Raw genomic sequence first — 23,668 nt, 5'->3', positions numbered from 1 at the left:
CTCTCAGGTACAGGCAGCGTACTGAGAAATGGTGGGTGTAAAAAGCCTTTAAACGCAGTCACGGTGCTGCCTGGGGGGGGGTGGGTACGGAGACAGGCACCATGGCCTCGGTGTGCTCTGCGCTCCCACCGCGACCAGGGAGCGGGGAAGGGGCTGGAGGAGCGTCCCGGCACGTCCGTCCCCGGACCCGTGGTGGCTGAAGGCAAAGATGAGAGCAAGGAGGCAGATGGGTTGTGGTTTGTTTTCTGCACTTACTCCCAAGCTTTGACTTCAAAGTTTTGGTACTTGCCAAGTCCTGTGTTGTTGGAGCCGATTCAAACAAATTGTTTTCCTTAAAAAAGAATGGGAATACTATAAAACAAACAGTTTGCTCTGTCTTTACAACACCGAATCTTCTTGTACAGTCATGTTTTGTACCTGGGGAGTTCCCCAAACATTTATTAAAGCTTTGCTTAATTCGACTGTGTGTATTTGCATTCTATTTCATGCCTTAGTGATTCAGTCTCTTTGACATGTTCCCTGTAACGTGCGTGCTCCCTGAGCCATCTTTCACAAAAATGTGTCCTACATGAACAAACGTTCCGCACTTCTCAACAGTGCCAGGCCTGATCGATGCCAACTGTGCTGTTTGCTCGCTAGAACACAGTTGTTACCCTAAAGTTAAATTAATTATAAAAAAAAATAAATGAAGTTGCGAGGTATTTTCAGTCTCGTGTTAGAACCTAGGTTACTCTGCTGCAAGAAGAGTGGAAACCAGTGATTAAAATTTGTTGCTCAGGTCGCAGTGCTAGAGTGAGATGGCAGTTGTTCATCGATATGACTTCTGAAAAGAAAATGCAGGTCCTAATAAATTCCACAGGAAGTTTGCTCAGAAAGAAAGATTTCAGTTCAGATGGGTTCCACTTCAACTGAAACATTGAATTTGCTGAACTGAGTTGAAACGTGTGATCTTGAATTGATCTGACAGTACATTGCAACTCATTCAGCAATGAAATAGCTCAGAGGAATTCAGTTCCTGCATTTCACATCCATGTCCTTTATGCAAAATTGGAATTCTTGCAGCCTCTCCTTCCAGCGAGTGACATGGGCATCCCAAGACAGAGGGGGTGCCAGTGCCTGGCAGGGGCTGGTGCTGGCCAGCACGCACAGGCTGTAGGGGGTAACAGGGGTGTGATCTTAGGAAGCTGAACTCGTGAGGCTCCACCACACTTGAGCAAGGCGTAATTGGCGGTGAGAAAAGCACAGCGCAAGATGCTTTTACATCCTGAATTCGCAGCCTTCCTGCATTTTCCACTAATTTTTGCTTTAAGTGAATTGAGACGGAAACAGACTTTCAAATATCCGTTTCTCAGCAGGTGGAGAGTGCCACAGCTGCGGGCAGCTGTGCCCGTGGCTGCACAGGAGCCCCCCGCACCGCGTCAGGCATTGGCTCGCGCGGCACGAGCGGTTTCAGGTAAGCACACTGACACTGCTGCAGCCCGGCTTTGGGCCGAGCTCTGACGATTTCGCACGCAATAACACCAGCACAGGTCAAACCCGGCTGTCGTGGGTCCCTGGCAAGCTGCTGACCTGTCCTTCCCCGCACCCCACGCAGGGCAGGACAGCGTGGGGCACCCGAGGAAACACCGACCACGTCCCGCTGCTCTCAGCTCACTGACCGAAGCCACCAGGAAGGTGTTCTCCCCTTGGCCGTGGGAAGCCAGAGTCACCCCGACAGAAGCACTGGTGAGTTAAGGGTGAGCCTTCCTCCCCTGCCCACTTCCCAGTAACGTCCCTTCTCTGACGCCAGGGAGGGGCCCTGACGTCTCCTCTGCTGTTTTGCTTTGCCGGGCAATGCCACACCGAGACGCTCGGGATCTCCCACCTCCGGTTCTGGCACCCCTCTCCGCTCTGGAGCTGCTGAGCTGGGTTTGGGGGGCACCCAGGGACAGCCGTGGCGTGAAGTCAGTAGGTTCGTGCGGGACGGGCTTTGACACAGTCGTTCCTCAAGCAAACGAAATGCAGAAATGAAATTGTGAGTAAATTCCTGACATTAAGAGCGGCACCGAGCTGGGAGAGGAGTTCTTAGAGTGGTTGTAGGGGATGCCCTGAAATAAAAATCTCATGATTATGATCTCACCATGAGGTTATTAAAAGATCCTTATCCTCCCGAGAGTGGATGTGCTCCGCGCAGCCCGCAGGCTGCTGTCGGGGACGTGCCGTTGCCCGTGTTGGCTGTTGGTCAGCCACAGGAGGGAAGGGCACACGCATGGTATCACTGGGAATTCACCGGCTTCGTGCCTGCGTCATGGCATGGACCGTGGCCTTTCTCTCCAGTTCTTTTTTGGAGAGAAAAACCCCCAGTTTTACCAGATTGGCATCTGCTCTGCGCTAAAGCAACTTCCTGCCCCTGCAGTCCAGGAATTGAGCTGTGCCGAGGGACACGGACCCGGAGGTGCCAGTGGGGAGGGGTCAGGTTGGCTGCCCACGCCACCGGGTCCGGTCGTATACGGGGGGGCCTGTGATGAACAAAAGCATCTTTCTGGCCTGAACTAGCGTGAAAGAGACTGTGGTCACCGCAGAATGACACATGGGGAAAGGATAGGAGAGACAAAATAGGAAGAAAAACTCCTGGGATGCTATGGGTACTGCGCTGGGGAGGGTGCACAACCACCAGTTGGGTCTAGAGAGGGTCTTGAAGCCTTCGCTGTACCCCGTTCCCACACAGGTGGGCCAACTGCCGGGAAGGTCCCACAGGATGTCAAACATTAGTGAGCAGTGAGTTGGTTGGGGAGGAAAAGAGAGAGCGTTGTGTCTCCTAAAAGGCTCGAGGGCTGAAGTGCCCGCGGGCCGTGCGGCAAACGTCCTTCCTGCAAGCCTGTGGTACCGTGTTACTGGTGTGAGATGGGACACCAGTCCCCTGCGGTCTTCGAAACAAGACTGGAGAGAGAAACAGAGAATCATCCCATCAGTGGGTTCTCCAGGAAGAGCTCATCCAGTCTTCTCCATCACAGAGCTGACATACTTCATCCCTGGGCTTAACAAATAATAATGAAAAAAAATCATATTGTGATTTTTCACTTGGTTTCTGTTTTTACTGTCACTCCTCCTGGTTTGGCTTTTTTTTTTTTTGACACTCGGGAGTTGGTGCCAGGATTAAAGTGCCTTTTTTTTTTTTTTTCCTTTTTAATAGAATCGAGTGGAAAAAAAGCAAATTGAAACTACCTGTTTACAGAAATTACAGACTTTTATAACTCGCAAGTGAAGCTGTACGTGATAATTTACAACAAAATAAGACATCAGCCCGATAACTGCAAAACCACTTCAAAAAACCCCTTGAAGACTGTGAAAAAATGTGTCAAAGCGAAAGAAGGGAACTGAGAACAAAAACAGCGAGGCACAGCCCCAGACCGGAGCAGGATCCCTGCTTTCAAGCACTGCTGGTCAGTCCAGATCCCACTGGGAAGAGATTTGCACGGATGGCTGTCAGTAACTCTGCCTACGTAGAGGAGACTTCAAATCCAGGGCTCCAGGTGCTGGATTAAGCAGAGGAGACAGTTTGTGGTACAAAACATTGACAGTAAGTGAAAGTTATTTAACCCTTGCACTCAAAAATCCCAGAAATTGTTACTAACACACTTTGCATTCCAGATTGATTTTTTTTTCCTCAAGTGTGCAAGGATGTACTGATAAAGTTACATGCACAGACTAAAGTGGGTGAGTTGAAGTGCATTAAGCCCACACAGAGACAATCCTGTTCAGAATTAACGTGATCTTAATTCAATTTCGCTTAATTCACACTGACAGTTAAATTAGTGTAACTGTTAATGACCTTTATCGACTGACGGAATGGCTGTGGCAGCATTGCTGAGCAGGGTCGGTCGAGTTATCCAGGAGCAAAGTGGAGATTCCATGGGTTTCCCTGGGAAAACAAGTCCCAGGTGCAGAGCCAGACGTGGCTTCTTTCCGTGTCCAGGCGGCAGAGAGCGCGTGCCGGGCCGGGAGATTCCTAACGGAGCTTTTCCTGCCATCAGCCCGTACAGACCTTTCGCTGGTGCAGAACTGGGTCCGCCCTCTTCTCTGCGGTCACGTTTATCCAAGAGAAATTGAAAAATCAAATCTAGGGCTAATATTTGAATTTCTGCCATTTGTGCAGGGACGCAGCTTCAGAGTGGTTCCATGTTCTGGTACGGGACACCGAGAGACTCCAACCACCATCCGGCGTTTCTGAAGGCAGTGCTGGAAGCCTGAGCGTTCCCCGGGGCAGACACCACCTAAAGCTTCGCCCACGCTCCAGTGAAGGGCTTCTCCCCATCCCAAGGTATCCATCTGGAAAGAGCCTTTCTCGGTGCCTCTGCACAGGATTCTTCCAGGGGATCCCTTCGTCAGATGAAGCATTTCTCACTGCAGCTCTGCCTTGTTAGAAAGTTGGAAGAAGAGAGATTCCAAGCTCTTTTTAATGCTTTTAATTTATATTTGCCATAATCTATGTGAAGGTAGAAACCTGTAACCGCCGCTCAGCTGCGAGCAGGGGATGCGCCACTGATGTGGAGGCGTCGGTGTAACCGGCAGCACGTCCCCCCTCTCAGAAGCTGCCTTGCTCCCCACCTTACTGCCACACCAGTGCGTGTCTCTGGGTGAACGTCCCCTCACAGAGCTCCAGAGCTGCTCCAGCCCCCCCTTCCCACCTGGGATTAATGGGGAAACGGGGCCCTTCCGCTGGTGCTGTGCGTCGGAGCAGTGTGATGCTTTGCCCGGCAGCTCGTATCTCCACTGCCCCGGCCCCCTCTGTGCCTGGGGGCTTTGGTATTTTATTTTATCTGGGATTTGATATTTTATCCCATCTGGGCTTTGATATTTTATCCCTCTAAAGCTCTACTCATCTGTTTTATTCCTTCCTTCCATAGGGATAATCCCCTGGGTAAGCACTGCGTTCGAGTCCTCATTTTGCTGGAAGCCGATGAGCTTTGCAAGACTACCCCGTGTGATGCTCAGGTGATTTTTTTTTGTTTAAACCCTTGTTTAATTTCTCCAGAAGATTTTTTTTTTTTTTTTTTTAAAAGTTTAACTGCTGCACGGCCATGAGACTTTTGTCTTTCACGGGAAGCTAACGTCCATCACGTGTGTTGGTTCGTGCTTTCGAAGGGTGTTGAGGTGCACAAAGCTCTAAGAGGCTGAGAGCTGGGGGTTTCAGCGGGAGCGAAGCCCTCCGCCCGTTGAATTGCTGTTGAACAGTCTCACCAGGTGCCCAGTTCACACGTTAACACCGAAATACCTCTCATTATTTATCCTTTGGGGCCTGCTCCATGCTGTGTACCCGTTATTATAGTTCAGTTTTGTAGACCAGAAGGTTTTTGGGGGTGATAAAATCTGATAATTACAGTAATGCAAAAAAAAATAATATCCAAAAAACTTTAGGAGTAATTTTTTAAACCAGGCTTCATCATAACTTTTACCAAGTCTATTTTTGTGGTGAGATAAAAGCATATTTTTGAGAACTACCCGATACAGAAGAGAACCTTTGCCTACTTGATTTTACCTGCAGAACAAAGCAAATGGCAGAGCTGTGGTGATGTCAGAGGTCACAAAGCATGAGTCAGACTCTCAAAAAAAGCCTATTTTTTTTCTTGAAGAGAAAAACAAACCAAAGAAAACAACTCCCTCGCTGTGATGCCGTGTTTTGGATTTGTCTCCTCTCTTCCTTATCAGCTCCCTGTGGGTGGGTGTGCAGGACTCAGCAGCTCTCATCACCCCGTGGGAGATGGCTCAGCACCCCCAGAGGAGACCCCAGCCTGTCTCCAGCAGCACAGGCACCCTCAGGGGGCCCCACAGCACCCACAGCCACCCCCCACCCCGGGGGGATCCGGGGGACACTCACCACAGGGGGAGGGAGAAGGAGCCGCAGGGCTCCAGGAGCTCCCAAACACAAGGGAAGCAGGTGCCCACCCCCAGCGAGCCCAACAGCAAAGGCACAACAAGCTGATGGGCTTTATCTGCTCCATCTTCCTCGTGGGAGGGTTTCAGGTCCTGCTGAGGACCTTGGGGTGGGCGTGTGGGCTCATCAGGAGCTCTGATTAGCTGCTCACTGCTGGAGGTGGTTGTGGAGGGTCAGCTGGAGGCGTGGAGCCAGCTCCAGGCTCCTGGTCCCAGCTGCAGACTGGGATGTTGCAGGAGCATCTCCACGGAGCCAGGTTCTCATGAGGCTGGTCCTCCTTGAGGAGGTCCCGCTCCTGCGCCTGGTCCCCGTTGCTCGTGCCCCTTGCAGGCATCTCCACTGGGCACCGCGGGGTCGGGCAGTGCTCAGAGCTGCCCACCGGGCATTCGTTCTGGGGCTTTTCTGTGCTTGGAGAAGCGCTTTTACCCTTGCAGATGACACCTACTCATCCAGGTACACACCCTGCGCTGCAACACACCCTGTTTTTGCCAATAATTAACTGTTATTTACATCTACGCAAACGGCCTTCGAAACCAAGGCTGCTGCACAGATAAAGGCAGTTCCAGGACGAGCGTTTGCCGCACCGGAGCTGTGCAGTTTCAGCAATGAATTCCATGTTTTTATTCTTCCCTGGGCTTAAGATGGAAAACAGCTGATGAAAGCCCCAAATCAAATACAGGCATTACCTTAAAAGACAAGAACCAGACCACTGTAAGTTTAAAAAAGCCAAACATGTTGGATTTTATTATTCTTAGACTATTTAAAAAAAAGACCAAAAGGATTTAAAAACATCACCATCCGATGTACCCACTATTCCATAAAAACATACTGGTTTATTGAAGCATACGCATCACGTGTTCTCTTACAGTCGCAAAGTCATGAAACGGCTCGTATCTGCTGCTGCAATTAAATGGGGTTTTTTCCCTTCAGTAGGGCTTCTGCTTATCCAGGGCAACATGTGGCATTTTCAGGACATTGGGCGAGTTCCCAGCGGTTCTGGAAGCTCACGGCAAGCACACCCACTGGTTTTTACTGTGCTGTGTCAGTGACGGCCCGCTCAGAGCACGAGTAGGTGTCGGAATGCTTTGTGCTTTGCCATCCCGCCGGCTGAGGCCACACCAGGGTATCTCCGGGGCAAATAAAGGAGGGAATTGGGAAAGAAAAGCAGAGACTAATGTTGCAGAGAATCCCGCATCACAGAGAAAACCCCAAGATACGTGATTTACTCGGAGAGACCAGCGCAGCACCGGTCACACACGCTGCGCCGCGGGGGGTTTGGTTTTGTTGGATCAAGGAAACGCTCCAGGTTGTACCCAGCACAGGGATCGCGTCTCTGCTCAATGCTGACGGTGGTCTGAGGGTGCCTCGGTGCCAGGAACTGCATTTCTCAGCCGTGCTGCCACCTCAGCCCCCCCGGCTGCAAACGCAGCGTCCCGCGGAGCGGGCGCGTGGGCAGAGCGAGTCCCTCCGCAGCGCCGGGGCCGCGGCAGCGCGGTGATGTGCACCGGCACCTCACCCCCACCACGGACCAACAGGGGGCTTCGACAAGGGCCACGTTTTCACCGTGGTCACGTAACCAGAAGAAAGGGATTTCCAACACAAAACCCAGACCCAGTGCTATCTTCCTAGGGAAGAAATCCCAAGCGATAGTAGGCACCTCTGCATGTCGTACAGCCTTGTTTGGAGACATGAGGTTTACTTTTCTGCCTCTGCAAGACACCCTGTGCCTCTAACAGGCCCTTGAAGTTGCTCTGCTGATATTCTGACATGTTATTAAAACCCAGCGTCCTTTGGAGACACGGGATACAGGGAAGGACGATACGACAGCCGCCTAGAACATTTTGAAATCAAAACAGTACTTCATTACAGAGACACACGGAACGAGTCAATGTTTATTCTTTCTTCTCACTGTCGTCAGCGATGGGGTCTGCGGGAGGCTCTTCAACGGTCGCGCTGTTGCTCTCGGAACCAGTGTTGCTGTCACTGGTTCCCTCCTCGGCAGTGCTGTCGACCCCTTCTTGGCCACTCTCCTTATCATCGGGGGTAGATGTTCCTTCTTCACCATTCTGCTGGTTTTCTGTGCTCTCTTCTGGGTGAGGCTCTTCTGCAACAAGAGATTTCTCAGTGTCACTAACATGCCAATACATTTATTTAGGCTATGCGATTATAATTTAGGAAGAAAGAGAATCTGTAATGAATATGAGTATTCCACAGCAGCCATTTCTGTCACTTGGAACGTGCAGTAGCAGGCACAGCTCTGAAGGATCTCTCGGTGCTCAGGATGTGTGTGGTCCTGCTGCACTGCGTTCTGGAAGCCACCTGCAGCTGCCCGGCCCCAGAAGCCCAGCCACAAGCAGGCAGTGTGCTGCATCAGACCAGAAGCACAACAACTCCTTGGTCCCCTTCCCTTCCCACCCATGCTGGTACAGCAGTGACTCACGGAGATGCTCAGGAGCCATCAACACTCTTAAATAAATACAGCAGTATTTTCTGATGTCACTGCACAGAGCAGGGAAAAAAGCTGCACATCAGCTTGTAAGTGCAGCACAGAAGAGGGGCAGTTCTATCGTCCTTGCCAGACACTGACGCTAGGACAAGGGAGCACTCTCAGCTGCTCATACCTAACCAAGGTCCAGAAGGTGAGTTAGGTTTAGAAAACCTTTCTTTTTCCCCTTACATTAAGCACAAAGCATTACATAGAGCTTTCTGGTATCTCATCCTCTCCCCTCTTTAAAAGGGGCAATTTCATGAGGAGAAAGCAAACACCTGTGTTCACCAAGACGAAGTTAACTATTCTGGATGTTGTTCCTTGGAAGCCTTTCTTCCCACCAACAGCAGAAACACAGGGCACTCCTGGCTCAGCTGAGCCTCTACAGAGAGACTTTAATGCTGGTCCTTCGAGGCTTCTGAAGCTGATCTTCAAATGCAGTTACCTGTCTCCATTGGAGCACTCTCCTCCTCTTTCTTCTCCTCTGTCTTGGTAGCTGCCTGTTCCTCCTCAGCCGCTACGTTATTCTGACTGCGTTCGGCTTGCTCAGCTGCTTCTTTTTCCCTTTCCTCCTGCCTCTTGCGAGCCTGTTCCTCAGCTTGCGCAATTTCAGCTGCAATTTTTTCCATGTCCACTTCCACCTTCAGACTGCATAACTAGCAATTACAAAAAAAAAACAGACACAAAAGCTTTTACTACCCCAGTTACACTGAAAAACAAAACATCAGTAAACCCCAATTTTGAGTTCAATATTTCTACATGCAGTGTAATTCTTTTGATTTGACAAAGTTTACATTAAAACCTTCAGTAACTAGGGAGGGAGATGGAGGCATATTAACACACACACAAAAAAAAAAGGGATAAAGAAACAACCTAAACCTTGTTATCTGAGCGCAGCCAAGGACAGAGCAGGATGTTCTCAGTGGCTTCAGGCCACCTTCCCAGTGCTGCTCTCTAGTGAACTCAGCCAGTCTGAAGGCACTTTGAAAACTGTACTGGCTGAGTGTCACCACTAAAGGTCACTGAAGGAGCATGAAATGCAAACACTGCTCTTTCTAACACCCCCCACTAGGGCAGCAGCCAAGGAGCTAAATGTAACTGAATACAGAACTGAACAGAAGCAGGTAGAGCACTTGTACAAACGGGTAACTAGCACATTGCTCAGAGTAAGTGGAGAAAAGCGAGTTGTACCCTTTTAAGCTCGTTGTTAAAGGATTCTGTGCTTTCCAAGAACTTCCTCTTCTTTTCCTGGTGACGCTCTTCAATTTGCAGAAGCTCAGCTTCTAGTTTGCGCTGGAAAATGAAAAAAATGGTAAGAACTTTATTATGCAGTCATCTGGAGAACAGGATAAAGTTTACAGCTACGTAGAAAAATATTTAGACTAATATTTTCAAATATACCCATATAATACATAAACATCTTTATGCCTTCCTTGATCCAATACCCAATAGCTAAGAAGTTCATATTGAAAAGTATGAAAAATAAAAGGCTCTGTGCAGTAATTCCGGACTGGTGAGGCACATTATAAATGAAAAACAGTTACATATTTGAGGTGAATCTTCAGCATAAAATCTACACATTTTCTTTCATATTATACCCCCATAGGTGTATATACAAACTCATCAGTTACATTCTCTAATGGAGAAAGACCACAATGCAAAGGAAAGAAGGGATACTACCCCTCTCCACCCCTGAATGTTCTTGTTTAAATTTGAAAAAGCAACAAATCTCTGTCTCATTCTGGTCTCTCAGTTTCCTTCATCTGCGTGTGCACTGACCACACGGACAGAGTTCTTCTGTTAACAGGCTGTGTGGAAGCACAGGCATGTGCCCTGTCGAAGCTGGGCGAAAAGTGCAGTTGTGACCTCGCCACATTTCCTCGTGTGCACTTAACTTGCAGTGAAAAATGTTACAATAGGGAGGATTTGCTGTAATAAAGAATCGTTACAAAGAAGATGATGAGTCACAAGCTACCTAAACTCGCACCTCTACCTGGACCTATTAAACAGAAGATTACACTACAAATGGCAGGGTTATGTGCAATAATGAAGAGCTCTGGAATTAGCACTTAAGACATCCTAAAGAACAAAATGCAGTTTAACACGACTCTCGATAACAAAAGAGCACGGGGGGGGGGGGGGGGGGGAGGGTGAGGTCTCACACCTTGCACCTCCCAACAAAACCTGAGATTAGCTGTTCGTAGAGGACATGGACACCCAACAAGAATGGTCATGTAGATCATCAAATGATCCGATACTTGGAGTACAGCCCAACACCACGATGTTTGAGCCGCCTTCGTGTCGTTTATCTTTACCTGATGAACCATCAAAGACTGAACCTGGCGTTTAAGAACTTGCATTCTGGCCGTAGTGACAACAGAGCGGACGTCGGGCACCACGCTTTCACTCAGTATCTCGCTGATGAGACGATGGTTTCTCTGGAAACGAGCTGTGGCTGTGTGCTTCATCGAAAACCCGTCGTCGTAATCTGAAACGAGTTTTAAGTGCAGCTGCTTTAATCCCACAAAATAAGTACCCAGTTGAATGACACTGTACCCACATTACCACTAAGGAAAACCAAAACAAACCCGAACACCAGTTGTCATGTCACAAGTTCACAGCAACACATAGAACATCGGGCAATCAGGGAAAAAAAAGACAGCATGAGGACAGAACTCCCTTTTCCCTGGCACGGCTCTAACAGCTATGGCCTTACATGCATTTCCCATTTGTCTGAAATTAGTTGCTTACTGTGTTGCTTTCCACATTTCCCGAGTAAGAGGGACTACTAATACACCAATAAAACCCCACATTCCTGATGAATCGTGTTACCAGAAGGATATCCAGGGCAAAACACCGACGGGAGAGGAACTCCTCTATAAATGAGCTTTACAGCATAGATCAAAAAGGTGGTTTTTGAAACACTGAGGAGCGAAAGCACAAAGCAGTGATACACGTTTACTCATCACTGAAAATTCATAGTACTGTAGTAAGAGTAGTCAATTATATATATATTTTTTTTTAGTAAATGCAGTTCTCTAAAGAACAGTTACTGCAAAAAAAATACACTTCAGGACAAAAAGTACACAAGCACACAGGTCAAGTGCTGGTCTCCTTTTAAGCGGAGAGAAGAGATTAAAGGCAGCCCAACAGGAAGTAAACTGTCTTGTCTGACATGCATCTGAAAGAAGAACTAACAATATTTCAGGTCAGGATTTTTTTTTCCTCTCTGATCAATTTAAAAGAGCCTCCAATTTATGGCACGATATTGAACTTGGACAATTTTAATCTAGTTACAGAATTTAACACGAGCTACAGCCTTAGGGATTGTACTAGGTACTCATTTTAAAAGTAAAATTCAGTTTGATGCTACAAATCAGAACAAAACGACGTGTTTTCCTTATCTAGCAGCACTCAGAAGCCTCCAGCCCATAGAAGACACCAGCCTTCCTGTGCTGCCTTTCCGTGTTTCTTCAAGGAAGGCAGGCGACGCCTTTCAACGTAAGAAAGACCAAACCACAGCCTGCAGGTTTTGTATCAAGAACTTATCTACAAAACAGACTCAAAAAAACTTCGAGTCAAACGAATCAGAACTTAAAGCACAGGAGTTAAACAGCAACAAGTACTGGTGAGGAAACGACCTCAGAAGAAACTCCTGTGAGCACAATTCATGTTTAGGTGAGTATTAAAATGTTAAGCAACAAGCGTGCACTATCTTCCAGAATGATGTCACGTGGAAAACTCCAGAAGCTGAATTTATTTTACATCAAGTCTCCCTAACAGAGATTACTCTCCAACTATTCACAGAAGTCTTAAGCAGAATCCTAACGTGCCATGCCAGCAAATTTTACCGCAGAAGCTTTAATTAAACTAGTTATCTTCTATCCGCTTTATTCCAAAGTGTTATGTTCACTTTCTCATTGAGGCATCTGATTAAACAAAGCAAAAAGAGAAAAACAGTGGAGTGGGAGGACAACAGATTAGCAAGAGGCAAAGTGTGAAGCAAATTGGTGTCCTTAAAGGAGTGCCTTTGTCCCCTTAATCAGATTCCTTTTGTGCTCAAAGCTGTTGATCCTCGCGCGGGATCGGACAGAAGCAACGTTTCTATCACAGAAATCACTTGTTCACGTCAGCGACTGGAACAGTCACAGAAATTTTGCAATACCCTCACACTGGGGAAAGTGCTGTTTGCCATGAGCTTTATCTCAAGGGTGTGCTTTTACAAGAGGGAAGGGAAAAAAAAAGGGTGTAACTGAGTACATTTTTCACCCTCAGGTTTCAACAAGTATTTGGTCGTGAATTTAAAAGCAGACATCAGGTGTACGAGTCCGAGTTTTCCCACTGGGTGGGGTGCACTTCCTTGCAGTCAAATAAACCTTCACAATTTTCTCATCAACTTGTCAACAGCAGGGGCAACTTATTTTCTAAACAAAATGACAGTTGTTGAGCACATGAAGTTCAGGTGCTCTGAATCACCCCCGAGCTCTGCCTGTCAGAATTACGTACCTCTGGCAACAAAGCACAAAATTCCATTCGAGCTGGATTCACTCGGGCATCTCAGCCTTTTATCATGCACACGTTAAAGACCGTGCAGAGCTTTAAGCAGGCTTGATTTGAACACTAAGCAGTGCCGCACACGTAACTCAGGGTAGGAATTTTTGCCCCTGGCTTGCCACCTTAGTCTTTGGAAACGAGACCAAGTCAGCTGTCAGCTGTACGAACAAGTGTGATAATGAAAACCAGTATTAAAGGAACCAAACCAGAAAGGAAGCCGTGAAGCACTGTGGAGGTTGTACCCGGGCAGTGTTCCGTTCCCCTACAGTCGGTCCTGTAAGGGGACCGTCTCGCTGGACGCGCACAGGGATTCCCTTCCGCTTACCATCCGGATCCTCTGCCGGCTGGATGCTCATGTAGGGCTCCCCCTTCTCCATGCGCGACTGCCGCTGCCGGCTTTCCTCTTCCAGCGCCGCCTCGGCGCGGCTTTTGGCGTTGATGTAGGCGAGGTACGCGGGGGAGTTATGGTAGGCCTTCATGGACTCATTGTACTCGATCTGAAACGGGACAACACGCTTTGATCGCACCACGGCACAACTTCGCACCGACCACAACCGCCGCCCGTGTAACTCACTCCGGAGTTACACAGACAAAGCTCTTGGGAATCATCTGCCCATACACAAACGGCCACATTCTCTTCTAGAACTTTTCCACAGTCATTCGTGTTTTAGAAACACTAGCTGGGCTTTTAGGTGCATTTCAGTTGTCAGACCCGAGAAGCCTTACGGAAGCTTTGGTTTCTGAGATTTAAAACTCAAACACCTCAGAACAAGGCATTTATGAACAGACAAACTCTGGTAAGATTAAAAAAAATGAGTTAACTTAAAATACTCTTAACAATTCTCTGGAGTTCTAACTAGATCTTTGATTCTGATTTCTTCTCTTTCCTTATTCCAGCATGTCATGAACCACTTTTCAAAACAACTTACGATTTTTCCGTTCTTTGATCCATCCCTGCACTGGGGTGACACAGAATGCTGCAGCCAGACTACTGTCTCCTCCTGGTAGCAGGACTGCATCACTATTTTCACCTTCTTTGAAGTATTTTTCCCTTTGAATTGCTTTCTTTAATCTCACTTTTAAAATTTGCCAAGTCTAGATTTTGTACAGTGATCTGAGATATTTCCAATGAAAAATGAGATATCATCTACAATATTGTTAAAAGCAGCTAAACGTCTTGTGTTCTTTATGATTACAACTGGAATCCTTCTACCTTGGCACTGCAAAAGTATAAACAAGGTGGCCCCTGCTCCAAGGAGCTTACAATCTAAACATCATTACCAAGTTTAAAAATAGAATTCCTTGATTTTTTTCCAACTAAGAGCATCTGGCTTTGAAGCACTTCTCTATTGACTTGGAATAAAACCAGCTTAGATGTGAGCAGGTTATACACAGCCTCAGATGCCTACCAGGTTCAAGCACCACACAGCAGCTGGAACATTTTCCCTTCGTACCTTGGGACGACAGTAACAGGCTTGTGAAGGTCCTCACCACTTACCAACCTGGACACACGAGGCAGCTGTCAGCTTTTGTCATGAAGATCAATAAAACCGAAACAAAATCACAAGGAAACCCTGAAAGTGGTAGCATTTTTCTACTAAGAAACAAACCACTACGCCATAGCGTGGAGTTACACCAGATTACACCACGAAAACCAAACTCTACGTGACTGGAAGTCTTTTATGAACACGTTCATGACAATTGCAGTAGTTGCAGAGCACCAGTTTTGAAAGAGGATTTTGGTGTTGAGATAATCTTTTCAATACTGATGTTGTACAATCAAATCCACTCATTAAACAGTTAAAAATCGACACTCAATTATAAATACTTCATTTTGAATTAGGTCTAAAAACTGACCAGTCACAGCTGATGAACAGTTATTTAAAAAAATCTAAAAGACGTGTCAGGACATACTTCCATTTAAGTTACATACAGGGGTCTCGTGAATGCCTCATACACCACTGCACGGGTAAGATGAATTTTTCTTCTCAGACCAGTTCCTAGAAGAATCAGCTGTAATAAACATCCCAGATTTCTTCCATTTACCTTTTCAGCTTCATATTCATTCAAATACTCTTGCTTCTCTTCATCAGTGAGATCTCGCCACATTCCTCCAATAATCTTGCCAATTTCCCATAACTTCAAATCAGGATTGGACGCCTTCACTTGGTCCCAGACCTTAACAGAAACAGCTGGAGCTTTACTAATGATATCTAAATACTTCCAAATTAAACATTTTATATTGTCATCTCAGTGTTCTTTCTGGAATCACCATGAAAAACAGGATTAAGTTAGGAATGAGTTTGGCTAAACTATCTCAGTTATTTTCTGGGGCAGGAAGTCAGTAGGAAGCCATCTACTGAAACAGGCAATTGCTGAAATGGCTTTGGTTTCATCAGAATATTGCCTTTAACCCTCTTATTTCTCTTCTTAAATGCACATCGCTGCATCTCTGGGAAAAAAAAAATGCTACTGAGTAAACACATCCGGCAGTAGATTACGATAAAGAGCACTGAGCTTTTCAGATCAGAATGTAACATTTCAAAATATTTTTCAGTCTTGCTGATCAATTTGAGTTCCAACAAGTTCTGACTCCACCAAAAAAGTTTCTAACTTTATAGGGAGAAAAAAAAGGAGAGCTGCCAGTGTTATTTCTTGCTGCACCACTTGACTTTTTTTTTTTGTTGTTGTTTTTTTTTGCCTGACAGACATGCTGGTAAAGATACTTTACCAGAAGTGGAAGAATTTCCTTCTGGCTCACCCGCTTCAGACAGGCTGACATGCCCTCCCCATGCCCCATCAGAATCCAGACTCCACAAGAGCCTCTCTCCTACTTTCTGTCAACCAGTTCATAGCACAGCGAAGTACACGTTGCCAGGGCTAGGTTGGTGAAGGAGAACATGCAAAGTCCACTCATTGCTACTCTTCAGTCCAGCTACAGCACTGCACCAAGCCCAGTATACCGCAAGGAATACTTCCTTTGCATAAAAAAGTTCTGTCAGTAAGTCACAGGCACTTCTGAATGTGGCAGGGCGGATCCTTGTCAGCAGAGACAGTGGTAGTAATTAGCATTTTAGAGAAAACTTTTCCCCCCAGAAATTGGCAACTGCATGAGCAGACTACTGCTGCCTTTATTCTGAAGGGCAACGCATCTGTACTTCACAATTCCCTTAAAAGAACACGCAGGCTGTTAGAAGTCAAAGTTTAGAAGCTGAAACTAAGACGACAGCAATTAATTGTTAGCACAAACAAACGCTAATTTTACGATGACTTGTTTGACACTGTATACCCACCTTCCGGCTGTACCTCATGTAGGGCATCAGGGGCTTGTCTGGGGGTTTGGGGGGCTTTGGAATGGTAATACCAGAGGAAGCCTATAAAAGAACCGAATAAATCCATTTGTTAACGTGATGACCGGACAGTTTCCATACACACGAGTTTTGGAAAACGCTCATTCTTGTGTGGGTAACACACACCAACCACACCCCCCCCAAGAGAACAAGCAACAGCACGAGAACGAACTACCCAAACTGAACAGGAACTAACTACAGCTGGTCCTCACAGTGGTGTTTTTCCAATTTACGTTTGTCCTTTTATCTGTCAGTTCACAGAGCAGTAACTGGCTGTATCTTCAAAGGGGCTCCATATTAATAAAAGTGAAGTACAGCTTAGAAATGTACACGGGAACACCAATCCCAGCAGGCTGCTTTCCTCCCTTCTCATGAGCAACTTATTTGTACCTGTTTTGACAAATTCGGCTACTGGACAGGTGAAAAAAAGATAAGGAGCAAGCTTAAGATCACAAAGTTAGAGATGCATTTTCAGTTTCAAATAATTTTAGCAACATATTTGTCTGAAAAAATTGTCAGTGGTAATTTGGAGCCACTTAAAATTGTCGTTGTAAAAAGAAGAGCACCCTATGCAGCTGCTCCGTCGCCGTGTACGGTATTTGCACCCAAGCTGTACTTCATTGCCCAAACCCCCCCGTGCTCGGATCTTCCTGCAGGTCTGCACTGTCAGGCGCACTGCTGGCTCTGAACAAAGGGACACTGAGCACTCGCCGTAGATGGTGGAAAGCTGCTGCATCCCTCCTGTCCCCTCAGCCCACGGACCACCTGGCAGGGTCTCTCCTGGATGGTGCAGTCAGGTCACAGCCCCTGCCAGCTGCAGGTTCTGAAAACCTCGGCTCTTCACGCACCCACACGTGCCAGTTTTACTGTAGGAAGTGGGAGTGTTTTCATAAAAACGTAAAGCATTCCAAGATTTGTCAGGACTACGGCCACAGGAAAGCAAATACTTGTTTGGCCACGGCAGCTCACGTTCGGCTGTCAAATTTCTCCTCTTGATATTTTTTGGTTTGCTGAATTTATGGAGCTCTATGAAACAATGCTACAGAATCGTGTATAAATAATGTACATGAGGTATATGCATTACCAAAATGTATACATATATACACATACAGATGGATTTGGAAAACAGTAACGGAAATTGTTTAATGCTTTTAAATTAACAGGAATTTAAGGACACCATACATATACTGATATATGCATGGCAGAGAAGGCTGTGTATGCTTACGACATACGGAAACAATGGAAGTTCTCAGACGAAGCCTAACTTATTCTTGTATAAGGAAAAAAAGTGCATGTTCTGACAGAACCTTCAGTCAAGTTCCAGCTTGTATGGGGAAGGTCTCTCTTTTTTTTTTTTTTTTTCCTCTAAACAAACCAGATGAACTTCATGTATCAAGTTTGAAGGAAGGTTTATATAAGAGAGGCATAAAAAAAGTACGCTTCATTAAAAGCACCGTATGTTTGCTCCTTGAGAAATCTTTCTTTGTATCGTGTTCCAAACTAATCAGATGTTTTGAGACAGAAAGTTTTACATGGAAAAACCTTAAAGTTAGGAGAATTACAGAAACTTTTTAGAAAAAAACAAACAACAAAACATCAGAGATTTACTCCATGTGTTAGTTTTGAAAAATGTTACACTTCCAGTCTGTTTTTGTTTCCTAACTTGTCCAATGCTCAGGACTTGATCTGTATTTGAAAGAAGCTGTCACCTCTCTCCTCACTTGACTCCACCTCACTGCGTTTACTCCATGAAAAATGAACATAAAATCCATTTTTCACACACTGACAGAGTACATAAGGTCTGAAAGGATTCTATTGCATTATCATGCTTTTGTTGAAAAAATCATTTCTGAACATGGGACTTTGCAGTTATTACCAGACTAGGACTGGGAAGAAAAATAAAGGCTTGCATCTCTTGTGTGGCTCAATAGCATGATGAGGCAACTACCACCAACGATCTCCAGTTTGCAAATGTTCTTATTTTTGTGCCAATAAACCTCAATAAAATAAGCAGCTCCCCCCCTCCAAGAATTTGCACCCACGCTACAGAACTTCTCCCTAAGCATGCAGTGGTCAGTGGAGACCACAAAGTTTGTCTTTTTGGAGTTCTGCATCATACACAATTACCACATTGTTTTCTCTGCTGAGTAAAAGTTCATTTTCCTGCAAAAGGTTTCAGAGTGAAAGGGAAGGAGGGTAGGGGTGAGGAGTAAGAATCAGAAGTAGCTTTTTGTTTTCATAAAAAAGTGGCAGCAGCCAAGATTCAGAAGAACCTAACTCTAAAGCCAATTCTGGTCAATTCCTGTTGTTTGCTGGATGATGTAATAGTTGATTCTCCTACCGTGACCCGGCTGTTGGTGCCCGGGTTCCCTCCCAGCCTGTAGTTGTTGTAGGCCAGATGGCTGTATGGATTGTATCCCACAAACCCTGGTGTGCTGGGCATTTGCTGATGGAAACAAATGAGACAAAAACACGAATGAGAAATGAGCTCAAACGAGGAAAACACAGAAATGAAAATGATCTGCAATATGGCATGCAAAAGCAACCAGAATTTAAACAGGCAAATGAGGTGTAGCAGTTGATACCTTCTCAACACACAAAACTTACTCCAGTATAAACCTATTAAGGAAACAGGATTTTTAGCAAACGTGTCACTACAAATTTCTGTGTAAGTTGGTGATTTTATTTCTATTAAGTGTCTAACTCATTTAAACAAGTATGCTATAAATCCAGCTCACAGCTAATAACATTTCCCAACATAAGTCACCAAGTAATTCGGAAAGACTCTTCTATCCAAAGGGTTAAGCTGACAGGGCGACACAGCACAGCAATCAGGCAGAAATCCCCAGGATCAATTCACTCTATCAATGAAAATCCCTGCCTGCTCTGCTGCCCATCCTTCTGCCTTTCCAACAAATATTACACTGTCAAGAAACAGGAAAAAAATAAAAATCTCCCAAAGCACCATCTGTGCACCACTGCCAGTATCTGAAGACTTTCCTGGTGATTTGCAAAACTGAAATATTTTGGGGAACCGGGAGTAGAGAGCTGGGAGAGACAATTCCCAGCGATACCCTTCTGTCAGGGGGTAGGCTGCAGACTGACGGAGTTGAGGAGCCACTGCAGCAAAATCTACAGGTTAGAAACTACAAACTGGTCCTAACAGACCCCTGAATCTGAGACAACTGAAGGTTAATACATCTTCATTCGTTCTTGAAAGAGATCAGTTTTCACTGCAGCCATGCAGAGCAAAACCTCCCTTCTTACCTACCATCTACACACAATGAAGTATCAGAAGGTTCACTGCATTTCCCTTCTCACATAAACCTCTCTCCTGCCTCTTTCCATTATCTCCCACTTGCCAGCCACATTTTGTTGGAAAAAAAGGGATGAACTATTTAATAGTAACTGTAATCACGTCCTGACTGCGGTGGCCCTCTCATTCTGTCAGGATTCGCAATACCCTGCAGTGTTTCTAGACATTTAAGTATCACCCTCATTTCAGTGTCACCCACACAGCATCCCACTCCTTAGTAGCACTTTGGACTAATAACAAACACAGATTCCAATAGTCTTTTCAAGTGATTCGCTGACTGGACCCATTCTAGATCACAGTTACAGAAAGTCTAGTTAGGTTCAGCACCCCGAGAACCAAGGTATGGCACAAACACTGAACGGAAATAAGCTGTACACTAAACTGCATTAACTTGTGAAGTTTCAAATCATGTAGACACAGTGTACTTAGTTTATTTCTAAACATACAAATACAGTGTAAAATTATCCTTAACAGTCAGTCTTCAAATATATTTTATTGCCACTTTTTAAGCTCAGTCACAGCAGCTGACATTTACTCATCTGTGCGCTTGTGATAACAACATACACATTCACTGCTTCAGAAGACACCACTTTACTACAGTTTTCTGTATTACCATAACAACAGGTTTTGAATATGTTGAACTACACCTCTTCAATAAAAGCAGATAACAATTGTAATCTCCGTCTGCTTAATTCTTTATTTCTGCAAGACAGGATTTAAATGTTACAAGGGAACTACCTTGCATTACACGGAGCATCTTTACTTCTGCTGTAACACTGCAGTTACGAGAACTACTGGTATTTTGTTGACTGCAGTAACTGGAACTGGCTGTGGAAGAACGAGCAGGGTTATCTGTCTGCTTTTACCTTTGCATTAACAGAGCACAGACCATCATCTACAGGACTGCGCGAAACACACAGAATAAGGACGATGCCTGAAAGAGACAAAGTGTGTCCCCAGTGCAGTCTGGAGATCTGTTTCATGCACCCTTCTGAAGATTTCTAACTCTGCTAAAGAATGCACCATGTCAGTATTTAACAACATTTGTACCCGTGCTGCATCCCAAAGGAATCACACATGGATGTGTACAGCTCTCGATGCAGGAATCCAGCTGTAGGGGTGGGTGCCACCACAGTCCTTCTAACACTGCACAAATCTACTGTTGTGCCCAAAATGGAAACTCTGAATAAACTATGCACATAAGTTTTATTTATAGAAAAATATAACTTGTATTTCTACATTATATCATTTTCAAGCCTCTTTAAATGTGAAGTATGGCACATCGAATTGGAAAGATCACATTGCATCTAGATCTCATCCTGCAGTTTTCATCCCGGATGCAGAGATCAGGGACACTCTACTGGGTTAACAGTTTTCAAATTTCCTTTGATAAGAAAATTTCACTATGGCATCTTAGCTCATTCTTCTGTACAAAGACTTGCATTTTCTTGTATGAAGATGCTCCTTCTGAAACAAGAGCTATTTAGAAATGCAAGCGCTGCACAAGAGGTGCATTTGCCTTCCAGTGCTTTCCTGACTACAGTGTAACCGGACATGATTCAAAGCTACTGTTCGTATTTTCCTGTGTCATTCCGTACCATTTTACTAGGAAGTAAAGTATTTCTCATGCCATAGACTCCAAAATACCAGTGATTTCAAGAATTTCAGTAAGACTCGCATCAGGAGCGCTTCGTTATTCTGCCCCGATGTACCGGAATTTGGCACTCCACTGAAAATCAGCTCGGTAAAACAGAAACGTGAAAAAATGCACTGTTCACTCATGATCCGGGCACAAGTTGAAGTTTTAGAATTAAATATATCAGTTTGTTCTTAAGTATTCCAGTGTTCTGTTGCAACCCACTGTGAATACAATTTTACACCCACTGCTGACAGCAAATTAAGTATCTGCAGGATCGAGCCTTAAAGATGAAACAACTTTATTCAGCTTCTCCTTCACAAACTGCTTAAAAAAAGAGAGATTAATTTAAACAACGCATATCATATTAACAATGAAATGCAACTCGGTTTTGTTTCCAATAAAGGAAGGTGATGCAACTCCATATCTATTGCTCTGGTAAGTTATTAAAGGCTTTATTACCAGATCTGTGTTAATGAGAAAAATCACTATACTTACGGTTGCAGGAGCTGGGGTAGGAGGTGGGGCATAAGATGGCCTTTCTGTTAAGATATAAATGTAAGCAATTTTTTTTTTTTCTTGAAAATTTGAATGAATTCTTTACAAGGCATCTGCTGTGGCAAACACTTTAAAGTTATTTACAATCAAAGACTTTGTGTTTTGCCACCGAAGAGTGTAAAGCAAAGAACAGAAAAAAAAGAAAAAAAAAAATTAAGATCACACCATTGCTATACTGCTCGCCTTTTATTTAGGCACAAGAGAGAAGAACATGGCATCCATTTATGTGCACATCAATTAAAAAGTGAGAAAGCAAAGATGCAGCGAAACAGGATTTGGGAGAAGCTGTGATATCTGGATTTGCTATGAAAACAATACGCCAGAAGTCAGCCACAGCAAGATTTAAGGCCAAGAGTTTGGTCGGAAACGACTACACCTCCTGTCGTTCCTTTTAATGCAAGGAATCTCACAAACAGGTTCTGCTGAGCCAAATCTTTAATTCATCGAGTTAAAGGAAGAAAAATCTGAACTTACTTGACATTTTGATAGGCAAATTTTCAGCCACCTGACATTATATTTGTATTTCTGAAAGACAAAAGAATACCACGCTATTAAATATTATGCCTTTGCTTCCCCAGATCTTTGAAACGTCAATTGTTGTAGTTACCATTAATTACCAAAAAGTTTGCCAATTTTGGAATGATAAAAAAGTTTATAAAAACTAGGGTGTTATCTCTTTGAAAAAGGAATGTACTTTCCAAGGAATCTGGCCTTAAATAGCTGTGAAATAACACTCAGGTTTATGTCGCCTTCAAATTAAAGCTTTTAAGTATACACACACATTTTGTTCTAAGAAATAAAACCAACATCCCCACGATTTTACACTGCTCGTTTCAGAAAACCGGTATTAACGTAGAAACGATCAAATTAACCGGTATCTCGCGCTCAGGTACAACCCACCGCCACCGAGCACGGCCCCGCCGCTCCCGTTCGCGGCGGGGGGCCCGCAGCCCCCCGGGCCCTCCCCCGCGCTGCACCGCGCTCCGGACACCGGGGAACGCCGCTACAGCGCCGAGCCGGCTGCTGGAGACCCCTGGCCCCGCCGGGCCCCCCCTCCGCCCCCGCGAACGGCGCGGAGGCCGCACCGGGACCGACCCCTCGCCCCCCGCCGGGCCCCTCCCTGGGCCGCGGCGCGCCCCTGGGCCCGCCCGCCCCGCAGCTGCCGGGCCGGGCAGGCCGCTCCGAGCGGGCCCCGCCGCCCCGACTCACCCGCTCCGGCGCCGGCCGCGCTGCCTTTGTTCCCCACCGGGCCGCGGCGGCAGCGAGGAGGGCGCCTGCGCGCTCCGCTCCGCACTTTCGCCACGGCACCGCCGCCCCCGCTCCGCCCTGCCGGCGGCGGCTTTGCTTGTGACGGGGGAGGCGTTCGCCCGCCCTGCCCGCCCCGCAGCCCCCGCCGGGCCGCCGCCGGCCCCGCACCGCTCCGCACCGCTCCGCGCAGGGGGAGCCCGCGGGGTCGTGGCGAATCTGCGGGACGGGGAGGGCAAAGGCGATGCGGGCCCCGCCCCGCCGCTACCGCGAGGGAGGCGCGGCCGCGGGGCCGTTGCCGGCGCTCCCGGGGCACCGCGCGGGCTGCGCTGTCTCTGCCCCACACTCGTAGTCTTCCCCCCCCCCCCCCGAGCTCGTCTCTTCGCCCCGCGGCAGCGAGGGGAGCATGCCGGCGGGACACCGCCCGCCATCGCGTCCCTGTCGGCACTGTCCGCAGGGAGGCTGACCGGCCTCCCGCCCCTCCGCCGAGCCGCCGCGCCGGCGGGCAGCGCCGGCCGTTCTCAGCAGACCCCCCTCCCCGGGCAGGAGCGGCAGAGCCGCCCCCGGTGGCGAATCTGCGGCTGCGAACAGGCGGGCGGGCGGCAGC

The 23,668-nt window shown here is 46.5% G+C and overlaps 1 protein-coding gene across 3 annotated transcripts; it reads right to left on the bottom strand.

The window, feature by feature from the left end:
* Window positions 1-7,436: 7,436 nt before the first annotated feature.
* SMARCE1 (SWI/SNF related BAF chromatin remodeling complex subunit E1) lies at window positions 7,437-23,066 on the bottom strand. 3 transcript variants are annotated; one of them, XM_086626658.1, is made up of 11 exons: window positions 23,026-23,066; window positions 22,291-22,341; window positions 21,757-21,800; window positions 18,648-18,752; window positions 16,250-16,330; window positions 15,003-15,134; window positions 13,282-13,453; window positions 10,718-10,890; window positions 9,594-9,695; window positions 8,848-9,058; window positions 7,437-8,018 (listed from the first exon to the last, which is right to left on the bottom strand). In XM_086626658.1, the coding sequence occupies exons 2-11, from the start codon at window positions 22,295-22,297 to the stop codon at window positions 7,807-7,809; spliced, it is 1,239 nt and encodes a 412-aa protein (XP_086482784.1). In that variant the 5' UTR covers window positions 22,298-22,341; window positions 23,026-23,066; the 3' UTR covers window positions 7,437-7,806. The 3 variants fall into 3 exon arrangements, with proteins under 3 accessions (XP_086482784.1, XP_086482785.1, XP_086482786.1); XM_086626659.1 differs by lacking the exons at window positions 22,291-22,341; window positions 23,026-23,066 and adding an exon at window positions 20,361-20,450 and having other exon boundaries at window positions 21,757-21,771; XM_086626660.1 differs by lacking the exons at window positions 22,291-22,341; window positions 23,026-23,066 and having other exon boundaries at window positions 21,757-21,801.
* Window positions 23,067-23,668: the final 602 nt, after the last annotated feature.

Source organism: Tauraco erythrolophus, chromosome 25 (genome assembly GCF_009769465.1).
Source record: "Tauraco erythrolophus isolate bTauEry1 chromosome 25, bTauEry1.pri, whole genome shotgun sequence".
NCBI classification, from domain to species: domain Eukaryota; kingdom Metazoa; phylum Chordata; class Aves; order Musophagiformes; family Musophagidae; genus Tauraco; species Tauraco erythrolophus.
Note: the sequence above shows the minus strand (reverse complement) of the source record. Positions and strands in the feature narration are given on the sequence as shown.

Bases quoted from the DNA above. Each gene is read 5' to 3' on its own strand.
- SMARCE1 (XM_086626658.1), bottom strand. The intron at 18,753-21,756 runs GTAAGTATAGTG...TGTTTCCATCAG, and splicing joins CTACCCCAGCTCCTGCAACC to CAAATGCCCAGCACACCAGG. The intron at 16,331-18,647 runs GTAGGAGAATCA...GTTCTTTTATAG, and splicing joins GCACCAACAGCCGGGTCACG to GCTTCCTCTGGTATTACCAT.